We start from the raw sequence: 13,257 nt of genomic DNA on the forward strand, positions 1-13,257 counted from the left end.
TGGACCATTTGGGAGAGTGAACCAGCAGATGGACGATATCTCTCTCTGTAACTCTGCCTTTAAAATAAAACAAAATTAATCTTAAAATAATAAAGCTTTCCTCTGAGTGACCCTTACTTAAGACTGAGTATTTGGTGACTCTCCAAGTGAATGCACTTCCTGTGTCTACTAACAGATGTGTTTCTGTAGTCTCTTTTCCTGTGTGAGAAAGGGAACACAGTCATTTACATGGTAGATGTGAGGATGGAGGAAAATGGAGTGAAAATGTTTGTGGAAACTAATAACACTGTGGAAACGTTATGGTGAGAGTCCATGGATAAGCAAGTATAAGAATCAAGGCCGCCGTGGCTCAACAGGCTAATCCTCCGCCTAGCGGCGCCAGCACACCAGGTTCTAGTCCCGGTCGGGGCGCCAGATTCTGTCCCAGTTGCCCCTCTTCCAGGCCAGCTCTCTGCTGTGGCCAGGGAGTGCAGTGGAGGATGGCCCAAGTGCTTGGGCTCTGCACCCCATGGGAGACCAGGAGAAGCACCTGGCTCTTGCCTTCGGATCAGTGTGGTGCGCTGGCCGCGGCGGCCATTGGAGGGTGAACCAACGGCAAAGGAAGACCTTTCTGTCTCTCTCTCTCACTGTCTACTCTGCCTGTCAAAAAAAAAAAAAAGAGTCAAGGCCTACATGAGGTCTCAAACAGAAACATTAGAAGGATTAGATGTCAAAAGCCATATAAACCAACCATCGTGGTGCTTTGCACATTGTCGTTTTCACTAAACATAAAATCTACCCTATTCCACTAACACAAAAGAGTCACGCGATCACTGAGATCTATGAGGTAAGACAAGGGGTGTCCCTTTCCCATAGCAGTTTGTCATAACTGTGCATTTACAACAGTACATACATGTACAATTTCCATGAAATATATATATATATATATATATATATGCAACATTGGTTGCGTCTACAGAAATTGATGAACCTACTTACTTCTATACAGGTGAACATTCTTTATAGTTTCATTTCCTTCAGATGAAAGCATTATATGTTAAATGGTAGAATGGGAAAATAATGTTTTTCCAAATGGTTGGACTTAAGTAACTATGGATTTATGTAAATTATTTTTTAAAAAAAACAATTTTACTCTCATCTACCATTAATCATAAAGGTATAACTTTCATTATGAATTTGATACAGGTAAAGGATAGACAACATTGGGGCCGGCGCTGTGGTGTAGCAGATAAAGCTGAAGCCTATAGTGCTAGCATCCCATATGGGCGCTAGTTTGAATCCTGGCTGCTCCACTTCCCATCCACCTCTCTGCTATGGCCTGTGAAAGGAGTTGAAGATGGCCCAAGTCCTTGGGCCCCTGCATTAACATGAGAGACCTGGAAGAAGCTCCTGGCTTCAGATTGGCACAGCTCTGACCATTGTAGCCATTTGGGGAGTGAATCAGTAGATGGAAGACCTCTCTCTCTTTCTGCCTCTCTGTAAATCTACCTTTCAAATAATTAAATCTTTTTTAAAAAAAAAAAAGGATAGACAACATTAATATAAGAAGAAAGAAGATAGCAATTTTAAGACATCAAAACTAACTCATGTTGATAAGTATAGAATTTATTGAGTTTATAAATTTAAGACTACTTCCATCTTTCTCCTGCACTTATGCAAGAACACTGGGTTATTCCTCCACATAAATACTTGTCAGTTCCTTTTCTTTCCATCCCACCCCATAAAAGAGAATATTTATTTCTGTATTACTATACTATTGCTTGGAATTTGCCTATTTGTTCTTTTTTTTAAAGATTTATTTATTTATTTGAAAGGCAGAGTTACAGAGAGACAGAAGCCGAGAGAGAGAGAGAGAGAGAGAGAGAGAGAGAGAGAGAGAGGTCTTCCATCCACTGGCCAACTCCCTAGATGGCTGCAATGGTAGAAGCTGTGCCTATCCAAATCCAGGAGCCAGGAGCTTCCTCTGGGCCTCCCACGCAGGTGTAGAAGCCCTAGGACTTGAGCCATCTTCTGTTGCTTTCCCAGGCCATAGCAGAGAGCTGGATCAGAATCGGAGCAGCCAGAACTTGAACTGACGTTCATATGGGATGCCAGCACTACAGGCGGCAGCCTTACCCACTACGCCACAGCACAGGCCCCCTATTTGTTCCAATATTGGTTTATACCACAAAATATGATTTTAAGACTTTAAATCTAATATATTTATACTCAAATTTCGATGGAATGCTATTTACTAAAGCTAATCACCTACATTATTTTCCTTTTCATAATCATGTACATTGTTGAGAAATAGGAAATACAGGTGGTAGGGTATGCCTTTATTTGACCTCTTTTCTATCTGAAGTTATGATAGTACCTTTTGGAGGCAGTCTTATATTCTTTTTAAACTCACTTCTTTTAAATCTTTGACAAAAAATGTGGAAACAAATGTGGGTTGGAAATATCCCTCTACAAACTCAACTGCACAGAACAACAATTTGAACATGAACATGCCAGCATCCCATATGGGCACCTGTTCAAATTCTGGCTATTCCACTTCTGAACCAGCTCCCTGACAATGCAAGCAGAAAGGCAGTGGAGGATGGCCCAAGTGCTGGGGCCCTTGCACCCATGTGGGAGATCCAGAAGAAGCTCCTGGTTCCTGGCTTTGGCTTAGCCCAGCCTCGGCTATTGCAGCCATTTGGGGAGTGAACCAGCAGATGGAAGATCTCTCTCTCTTTCCTTCTCTCTGTATCTATGCCCTTCAAATAAATAAATAAATAAATACATCTTTTTTAAAAAGTTATCATAATAAAGAATTCATTTAAAATTTTAATAGTACATCCCCAAACTGGAGTTAATAAAGATTAAAAAAGACAACAACTTAAGATGATAATGATGCTGAGGATGACAGTTGGTAAGCCAAATATGGCCTCACAGATGTTTGGGTAGCTCAGGGTTTTAGTTATGTTACTTATCTTATTTTTGAGAGGCAGAGAAACAAAGCGAAAGGAGAGAGAGAGAGAGAGAGAGAGAGAGAGAGAGAGAGAATGAATGAGTGAGCTGTCAACTGCTAGTTCATTCCCCAGTTGGCTCCAGGGCTGGGAGGTAGGAATGCAATATATATCTCCCGTGTGGGTGGCAGGAACCCAATTACTTGAGGCAACCCCACTGCCTTCCAGGGTCAACTTTAGCGGGAAGATGGAATCAGGAGACTGAGGTGGAAACAGAACCCAGGCACTCTGAAGTGGGGCATGGGTATCTTAAACTCTGTACCTAAAGCTTGCTCTGGGATTTTGTTTTTATTGTTTTTAATCTGAATATTTAGACATGATGTCGAGCCCTCCAGTTCACCATAGGGGTTCATCATCCTTTATTGTCTTAAACCAGGCATATCTAACTCTTAAATGTTTGTTACTTGCTTGGCCAATGGGCCATTGCATCTAAAGTGATCCATCCATCCTGAGAAGGTAAAGTAAATTTATTATCCTGTAATTTATAACTTGTAACTGCCCTTTCAGGCTTAGAAGACTTAGAGGTATTTTATAGTTCGCAAAAATCCATAGGAGAACACATGGAAATTTAAGAAAACCAAATTCAACAAAAATATAAGTTGGCATCCCTAATACTGGAGTTATAATACATTGTAGAAATAGCTCTAGTGAAGAAATTACATTCTTATTATTATTCAAAAGCTTGAAACTGAAATGAAAAGTAAAACTACTTTTGAATAGTTAAGAATATTTATTCACACTGTTTACATCTTACTACTTGCATTTTATAAGTGTATTAATATTCATATAATCTGCCTTATGCTTTCTTGATCACAACAACAGAATGAAGGGGCACCAGGAGACCAGTAGTAAGTACTCAACTAATAAAGATCCTGGTCCAGATCAGAGATAAATTATCACAAATGCCATGTTGTTTTCCACTGATATACTCTTGCTATTAACATGCCTGGAAACAGTTAGATACTTCGATACACACATTTTCGATTACCTGGTTTTGTTGTAGGCTTAATTCTTTCAGATTGAGTCAATTTAGTTGGAGGTTCTAGAATTTGAGGGATGTAGATTTTCTTGGGAATATAAAAATGTTCTGGAAGGCTCACTTCAGTTGTATATAAAACGGACTTAGGCTTCTTCAACTTTGAAATATTAAACAGCACAAGAGACTGTAAATGAGCAGTAAAATTGAAATGTAAATTTCTTAATTTTATGTCCAAAACACAAAAGATATCATTATACATTTAAACCAAACATTCGGGAAAACAATTTCACCAAGGGATTGAATTTGTTTATTTCTTTAGAGACCTTATTACACACTTGGTGAAAGACAGAACCAAAACATTTCAAAGAACCAATATAGCGAGAAAGGCTCAGTGGTCCCTGATCTAATGCTTTCACTATGGGAGAATTAATTGCCTTGGGGGGAAACCATTCCTTTGGTAAACAGCATTGAGAAAGTGCTCTCTTTGAGTTGAAATCTGAACTCCCTCACATCTACCAATCAGATACAGTTATTTGCAGTAGAATCTGAGCCCTCCTTTTACTCAAGAAAATTTTGTGAATATATAAAAGCAGCTAAGTCCTACCCCACCACAAACATATAAAAATCCTTCTTATCTAAGGTTGACATTTTTAGTTCCTTCAACCATTAATCATATAATAATGTAAGTTACAACTGATGCTATTCATAAACTAATCTAGACACAATACTGTCTTTCCTAAAACAAGACAGTGAAAATAAACACAATTTTCCAAGTGTAACTGAAGTAATTCATAAGCGACATTTGTTTTGTCAAGCACATTTCAAATTCAATTAAATGATTACAAGGCACATATCATGCATTAGATGCCAAGAAGTAGACAAAAATACGTAAGATTTTCAGGTTTCTAGGAACTCATAATCTGATGGGATAAAGAAGAAAACATAAAACTAAATCTAGGAGCCGACACTGTTGTGTAGAGGGTAAAGCTGCTGCCTGCAGTGCTGGGTGCCATTTCAAGTCCCGGCTGCTCTACTTTTGATCCAGCTCCCTGCTAATGCACCTAGAAAGGCAATGGAGGACGGTCCAAGTGCTTGGGCCCCTGCACCCATGTGGGAGACCCAGAAGAGTCTCCTGGTTCCTGGCTTTGGATCAGCCCAGCTCTGGCCATTGCAGCCATTTGGGGAGTGAATCAATGGATGAAAGACTTTTCTCTCCCTCTCTCTGCTTCTGCCTCTCTGTTACTCTAACTTTAAAATAAATAAATAAATATTTTTAAAAAAGCCCTAAATCCTATACAAAACATAGTTTATTAAATGCAATAGTAAATACAAGAAATGTGCTGGATTCCAGGGAGAAAGCTAAAGGAAGAGGAAGAAAAATAGAAACTATATATAATGGCAAGCATGTCTGTGGATAAAATTCACCTCCATCAATAATTTTTTTATTTAAACAATCTGCTTGCAAGAGATAATAATGTAGAAAAAGTAATTTAAAAGGAAAAAGAGGGAGAGAGAACTATGGAGAACCATGATAGGCTTAAGATTTGAAACAGCCACTCACTAAAATTTTTATTGTAATAAGGTACTGAAAGCTGAAGATAAACCTTCCTAAATTCATTGTTTTATAAAAATATGCATTTCAATTTAAGCATAAGAGAATTATCAGTTTCTTAGAGGCACAATATGGATGGGTAAGTGAAAGGGCATCAAAGCTTCAGGAATTAACACTTTTGAGACAATCACAACTTAGAATCCAGATCATCCTTAAAATATCATCAGTTAAGGACCAGTGCTGTGGTGTAGCAGGTTAAAGCCCTGGAGCACCAGCATCCCATTTGGGCACTGATTGGAGTGCAGGCTGCTCTACTGCTGATCCAGCTACCTGCTGATGCACCTGGGAAAGCACCGGAGGATGGTCCAAGTGCTTAGGCTCCTGCACCCACATGGGAGACCTGGAAGAAGCTCCTGGCTCCTGGCTTCGGATTGACCCAGCTCTGGCCATTGAGGCCAATTTGGTAGTGAACCAGTGGATGGAAGATCTCGCTCTCTCTATCTCTGTCTCTCTCTGTAACTCTTTCAAATAAATAAAATAAATTATTTAAAAATAATAATAAAATGAAATAACATCAATTAGTTATTAGAAATTCGTGATTAGGCTGTATTGAATCTAATAGTTTAACAAATAAAACCACAATAAATCACTTACACAATGTCAAGTATTTTATTGTAACATGTACAAATAAGGTAAACCTTAAATAACAAGGAAAAATTTATAAAAATGTGTGGTAAGTAGCTAAATTCAAATTCTACAGATAGCATTTTAGCAGAGATCTGAAGTAATTGCCAGTGACAACCCTCAGATGTCTAGAGGAAAAAGTAGAAAACCCTAGGGAGCATGAGTGGAGTATTTCAAGAATAGCAAGGAGTCTGTGCTGAGGGAGAGACACGAGTGAATGTGGTCCAGTAGAAGAACTGAGATGTGCAGAGGGGGAAGACTAACCAGGGAGGTCGAGTAGACTGTCCTAATGATACTGGCCTTTATCTGACACAGACTGCAAATCCAGTAGAGAAATCTGCCCAGAGGAACAATATGAGGTTTACATGTACCTTATGTCAACCATAAAAAAAGATCATAACTTATTTTAAGCTATAATAATAGTCTATAGTAATAGCAGTGATAATAATAGGCATCACAATATCATGTATAAAGAAAACAAATAATGTATATCAGGTAGTAGGGTAAATAGATTATGTAATTATCTCAGTTTTCATAAATGACTTGTACCTTCAAATTAAAAATATAAAAACTGAGGCTTGAGATTTAAAAGTTAGCCAAAGCATTCTAATGCACAACCAGAATTGACAACTGCTATGTTTATGACTCCACTGTAATGCATGTAATTACATAATAGAATGTTTTGCTTCATATTTAGTATTTAATGAGGTTACAAAGACAGATTAAGAGAGAGAGAGAGAAAGAGAGAGAGAGGAAGCTTCTGAGCTGTCTTTCTGGAAAAAACAATATACATCCTTTATTTATGTAAAAATGCTGTTAGGATTACTTAACAACTGTTAATCATATATTGGTAAAGAGAGAGTAATTTAAGTGCATCATCAGTCCTTCATTCCTACCTCAACCTTGGTCAGCCCCAGGAGCGCAACGGCCACACGAACGCTACTGCTCTCCAAAGTGCCTGTGAGCAGCCTTCGCTCATACTCTATATTTGACATCTGTTGTTGTGCTGCAAAAGCCAAGGCCTTTTCCTTGGCTTCATTAGTCAGTGGCAATTTAAGGTCCATATCTAGGGTATGATGGAGTTTGCATTTTAAGTACAGCACTGGATCTGCCTTACTATGCCCTAGGGGAAGCAAAAACATTCATGAATGCAAGGAACTTTTAAGCCTGAAATTTTGATGTTGTTATCCAGGACTCATGTGGGTAGTTTGAAAGATGAGACTGCAGTTATGGTCTGCATTAAACACAATTACAATAAATGAGTAATTTGTATTAGTTCTAATTCTATGATTCAAGTGTAAGTCAGGAATTCTCTAAGAAGTGTTCTCTGGTATTCTCTAAGAAGGATTCCTGTAACATGGCTCTTTCATAGAAGCATCATCAACATGCTCAAAAATTTAGTAACCATTTTTCTCCTATCAGTGATAAGAAGGAGGAGGAATAGAAATAAGTGGCAAGAGTTGCCATTTTCTTTCACTGACAACTTTACATTAAAATGCAAAAATCAAGGGTTAATAATCCAAAACCAGAAGGCAGAGTATAATTCCACATTCTATAACAATTATAGATTGTTAATGTAGTGATTTTCAAAGTACTTGAAAAAATTGAAATTCTTGCTGAATAAACACTTTGTATTTCAAATTCTAATCTTTACCAGAAGTCTAAAAACTAAAACTTAAAAAAGAATCACCACTGACACTTTAGATTGGTAAAATGGTGCTCAATTTCATGGATGCTGACAAAATAAAATTAAAAGAAGACCTTCTAAAATCTAATTACATATTGGACAAACTTACTCTGAAAATGCTTTACTGACTATGAGGAATAGGCTCATTCTTTAACATTATGAATGAAACAAAATATATATACCTTCTTCAGGAGAACAGTTGTAGTCAATTGGAGTTGAAGGTTTCATTGGAAGGAAACTCGAAGGCAAAGGGATCAAACCTTTTCCTTCCACAGCATATATTATTTCTCCAATCTAAAACACATGCACACAATAATAGTAAATGTTAAAAGCTCATAAATATGATAAATATTTATGATACAAAGAAACCCTGCATACCACAATGCATTGCACTTTTCTACTCAACATAGGGTTTAAATATGTGGCCAAAGGGAGGCTAAAGTATAGCCATACCATAGCATAGGGGGAATTTTGCAAGCAACCAGATACAAAGATTGCTTAAGGCCCCAGGATAGCACTGACAGCAATCAATCTTTATAGATACCAATATAATTGGGAAACTGCTATCTTAAAATGTACAAACAAGCAAGCAAATTTTCCACTTCACTCCGTAACTTACTATTAGTTGGTCTATAACTTATTATTATCTTAAAATGCACAAAGAAGCAAGCAATTTTCCCCTTCATTCTATAACTTAATATATTTTTAGGGAATCTGAGTTCCCAAGAGTCTAGATCTCAAAGTGTAGGCCCTCAAAACAACCATGTGAGAGCCTTAAAATCTTTTACAACAAATAACTTGTCATGAAGTACAAAGGGCTAAATAGAGAGGCATAAGTAGAAGTAGGCACCATGCAAGGACAGTAGCATGAAATAGCTAAAGATCAATGGAAATGGCATGATTGTTTCATTTTGTATTTTAATTTGAAAAACGGGGCGGGGAGAGAGAGAAAGAGAGCAAGCGAGCAAGCTCCCATCTATTGGTTCACTTCCCATATGCTGGCAACAGCTGCAGCTGGGCTAGGATGAAGTCAGGAGCACAGAACTCAACTTAAATTCCCCACATGCATGGGTAGGACTCAGGTAATTGAGCCATCATATATTGCCTCTCAGGATGTGCATTAGAAGGAAGCTAGAACAAGGTCTCTAATTCAGGCACATTGTTATGGAATACAGGTGTCCTAACCACGCCACTAAATGCCTGACCACCACACATCTGGTTTCAATTGGTACTACCATTTTATTAGCTATTAAACCTCAGAAAAATTTACTTAATCTGAGTTTCATTTTCCTCTTCTGTAAAATGGGATGAACAATAACTTTAAGAAACTAAAATCTTAATGAAAAGAAGTAGGAAAAAAGGGAACCTCAAAAGATATATTAAAAAAAGATACATACAATCACAGTAGAATAACCTTATTTAGATCCTGATACAAACAAATTTAAAATGAAACGACAGAAAAACATACAAATATGAGACAGGAAAATATGAACACTTCCTGGATGTTTGATAATATTAAGGAAAAATTTACAATTTCTAGTAGTAATAGTGTCATTGTCATGTCAGAAAAAGGAATCATTGCTGTAGAGATACCTGCTGAATTTTTATGAATAAAATTATGTTCTGATTGGCATTTACTTCTGTTATTTCCTTTGCTTAATTCTCTAAAAATTTGCTGTTCTTTATTGAAGATGCTAATATGAACTAGATTTCTAAGTCACCTCTACACAGTAAAGGAAACTACCGATAGTGCAAAGAGATAACAATGGGTGGATGGATAATAGAAACATGATGTAGATATACAATGGAATACTACCAGCCTAAGAGCAAGTGATATTTGTGTCCACCATAGCATCACATATGTTGGGAAGATATCTGAACTCTCTTGTTTATTGCCATGCTATGCAATAAACTATTCTACTCATGTGGAATCTCAAAAGTTGATCTCATAGAAGTAGACAGTGGAATAGTTGTTATGAGAAGATGTAGAGGGCCGGAGGGAGAGGTAGACAGAATATGGTTGATAAAAGATAACAAAATAACAGTTACAATGGAAGAATAATTTCTAGTGTTATATAGCACAGTTCTGTAGCACAATGACTACAGTTAATAATAATGTATTATATATTTCAAAACACTCATAGCTAGAAGAGAAGATTTTGATTGCTTCCACTACAAAGAGGAATGCTTGAGGTAATGGATAAGTTAATATCTTAATTTGATTGTTATATAATATGTAAACATTGAAATGTTATATCATACCATGTAAATATGTGTAGTAATTACATACCAATTAAAATAAATGAAATTGTAGAAAATTTTGATCCTTCTACCAATATTAATCTGTACAGTTCTTTCATATACACTCTTTCTTTTTCCTTTTCCTTCACTCAATATCATCATCTCTTCTCTCACTATTGTTTCTCACATTTCCTTGTGTGTGTGTGTTTCTACTGGGCTAATAATTGAATCGTCATCCATGGCAACACTCACTAGGAATTACAGAGTGAAAAAAAGAGTGCAGTACAGAATGGTGGTGTAAAATATGGCAAGAGTCTACTAGTCAATTTCCCTGCGTCCAATTTTTGCCTCCAGTGTTTAAACTTACTCTGTGGGCACATGAGATGTTTTCTGAAACAAATATGAAATTAGATCCTGCCTATGCTTCCACTGACTTCCTGCTTTCATTCATTATAATAACAGCAACAACACCACATAATTGAACTTAAAATAATACACTGCCTTCTTCAACATCAATCTTATTTATTCATTCAGTTCATTTTCTGTCACTTCCAACAAACCATTTGCAGAACCAATAGTCCATGTGTCAAATGTTAAAAATGTGCAATATTCATAATATTCTTCAGCTTCTTTCAAGAAAGACAGGTTCCATGAAATAACATGAATTTTGGAATGTAGTAATTACTCTTCCTTAATTTGCTATATGTACTTGAGATGGTATTTCCTGGAGATAAAATGTTGGCATGCCAGGCATGTGGAATCTTCATAGACGAACTGGTAGTACCAATGATAATAAACTCAAAGAGGACCCCCAAAATAAATACCAACTAAGTAAAAATTCTCATTTTCAGATTTTCTTCAGATATTTTTCTTTTTTAAAATTTATTTTTTTATTTTATAATTTTTAAATATTTTGCCACAATTTACTTCAAATATAGACATTATATACATACATATATATTATTTTTCTTGAAAATAGTGACATTAATTATCACAGACTGAGGAATTCATGAGAATAATTTCATAATGAAAGAAGACTATATTGTTAGTTACATAGTATGATTCAGTGAAGCAATATTTGTAACTAAATACCAAATGATATGACATATACACAATTATTATTATGTCTTTCTGGGCTCAGATTATTTCACTTAGCTTAATGAACTCCAGTTACAAACATTTTGTTGCAAATGTCAAGATCTCATTGTGTTTATGATTTAGTAGTATTCCATTGTATATATATACCATCACTTCATGAGGACTTGCCATATTGTTTTCCATAGTGATTTAAAAATCAGATGTAGAAGGATCCTACCTCAACATAATATATGAAAGAGGCAATATATGACAAACTTATAGCAGTCCCCCAAAAAAGTTGTGACAAACTGAATAGAAAAAATGCAATGTCAAATGAAATATGGCTTACCATTAACAATCATGAGGAATAAAAAGAAACTAGTATGAATATAGTATGAGGAATCAGACAAGGGGCTCTTTTATACAAATATATGGGAGATGGCCAGAGTGACAACCAATACTTTTAAATGATTGGAATGGAGTAGCTATAAACTAAATTGTTGTAGACCACAAATTAACAAGAAGGCCTTGCAGGGTCTTCTACTTGAGAGTGGGCACACTTGTCTTGTTGATTTTTAGCTTGACATAGCAAGGTAGAAGCTCACTTTGGTATGTGGTGGACTGGTGTCGGTCTGAACCATTTGCATGAGTTGCTCAGAGATGCTGAGTCCCATCTAGGTTTCAAGTTTGAAATTCCTGGACTATCATTTCAATTATTTCTTACCAAGCTTTATAGACAGAAAGGGAAAGAAAGTTGCCAAGTAAAAATATATCAGAGGGAAGGGGAGGCACTGGGTCAGGTCAACAAACAAAGCTCAAGATTTGGTGGTGGAGGGCTAATTAAGCCATAACAGATGACTACAACTGGAAACCACACTTAGCCTAGCCCACAGGGCATGATCCTGTTTGATATCTCTGCCCCCCCATACAGATGAGCTCAACCATGCAGGGTGGTGTCCTGCTTTGGAACTAAGGACTAGACAAAGAAGATGTTAGAATGATGGGCAACACAATGAAGACAGAAATCAGGGTTGTGTCAACACAATTCTGTGTGCTTTGTAGTGTTTGTGGGTTTGTATGGGGGTCTGCTAACCTCTCCTCCCAGAAGATGCATTCTCAGTGGCTCGGTCCTTATTCTGCTTCAGGGTACTCAATTTAATCTGTCTCATTTCACATTAGACATAGACTTTTTTTCCTTTGGGTTTCTGGCATTTGATAACATGGATTTTTAGGGCTTTTATGGGTTTTCTCCCAAGGTAAATATTTTTATGAACACTGAAGGAAGTTTTGTAAAACTATTTGTACTTTCAAATAGTTGTTACATAAATCATTTCATTTTTTATTTGAAAGCTCAAATGGAACAGCCAAAATGAAACAAATGGCTTTTCCTTGATAGTACTGCTGGTAGAAATGCTTCTGTTTTTTACACAGAAAGCTATCAAATAGAGGCCTAATTACTTTACAGCTTTCAACAGGTGGTTCTTAATGGCAAAGGAGTCATCATACATTTAGTAAGAACAGGAGCTAACTAGGTGAGCTTGGATGTTTGATGATCTATTTAAGTGTGTAATTGCATTTTTCAATATAATTAGCAATATAATTGAATGCATAAATTAATGGATGTATTTCACGACATAAGTAATTGTAATTCAATGCAATGCTTTAGATTGTGGAACTACTTATTAATTGGTAACAATATAATTTCAAGATTGTTGTTTTTAATATTTTCTCTGACAAGGACAAAATATGTGTAATCAAAAGTTATGTTTTAATAAATTGAGACCCCAAGGTAAGTATACTATATTTTGATTAATTTAGATTATATTTAGGTAAGCAAATACTAATAATATTCTGATAGCCTATTTCAAAGGATAAAATCAACCTCATCACTGTGCCACTGAGAATGAACTCTACCATTTTCCATGTCTATATTAAAATTTAATATGAAAAGGAATTGTGAAATATTTGTATTATTTTTCACAAATTTCATATAGGGAGGAATTAGTTAAATCCTGAATTCTTTTAAATGAAATAAAAGCAAGAT

General features: G+C 36.2%; 1 protein-coding gene across 1 annotated transcript in view; it reads right to left on the reverse strand.

Annotated features, from left to right (window-relative positions):
• Positions 1 to 13,257, reverse strand: part of CFAP47 (cilia and flagella associated protein 47) — a 380,737-nt gene that overhangs the window by 165,362 nt on the left and 202,118 nt on the right. The window contains exons 43-45 of the mRNA XM_062183128.1: positions 8,078 to 8,189; positions 7,105 to 7,331; positions 3,982 to 4,156 (exon numbers count right to left, since the gene is read on the reverse strand). Of these exons, the coding sequence (XP_062039112.1) occupies positions 3,982 to 4,156; positions 7,105 to 7,331; positions 8,078 to 8,189 (514 nt within the window). The remainder of the gene's footprint in view (positions 1 to 3,981; positions 4,157 to 7,104; positions 7,332 to 8,077; positions 8,190 to 13,257) is intronic.

The sequence above is a fragment of the Lepus europaeus genome, chromosome X (genome assembly GCF_033115175.1).
Source record: "Lepus europaeus isolate LE1 chromosome X, mLepTim1.pri, whole genome shotgun sequence".
NCBI lineage: Eukaryota > Metazoa > Chordata > Mammalia > Lagomorpha > Leporidae > Lepus > Lepus europaeus.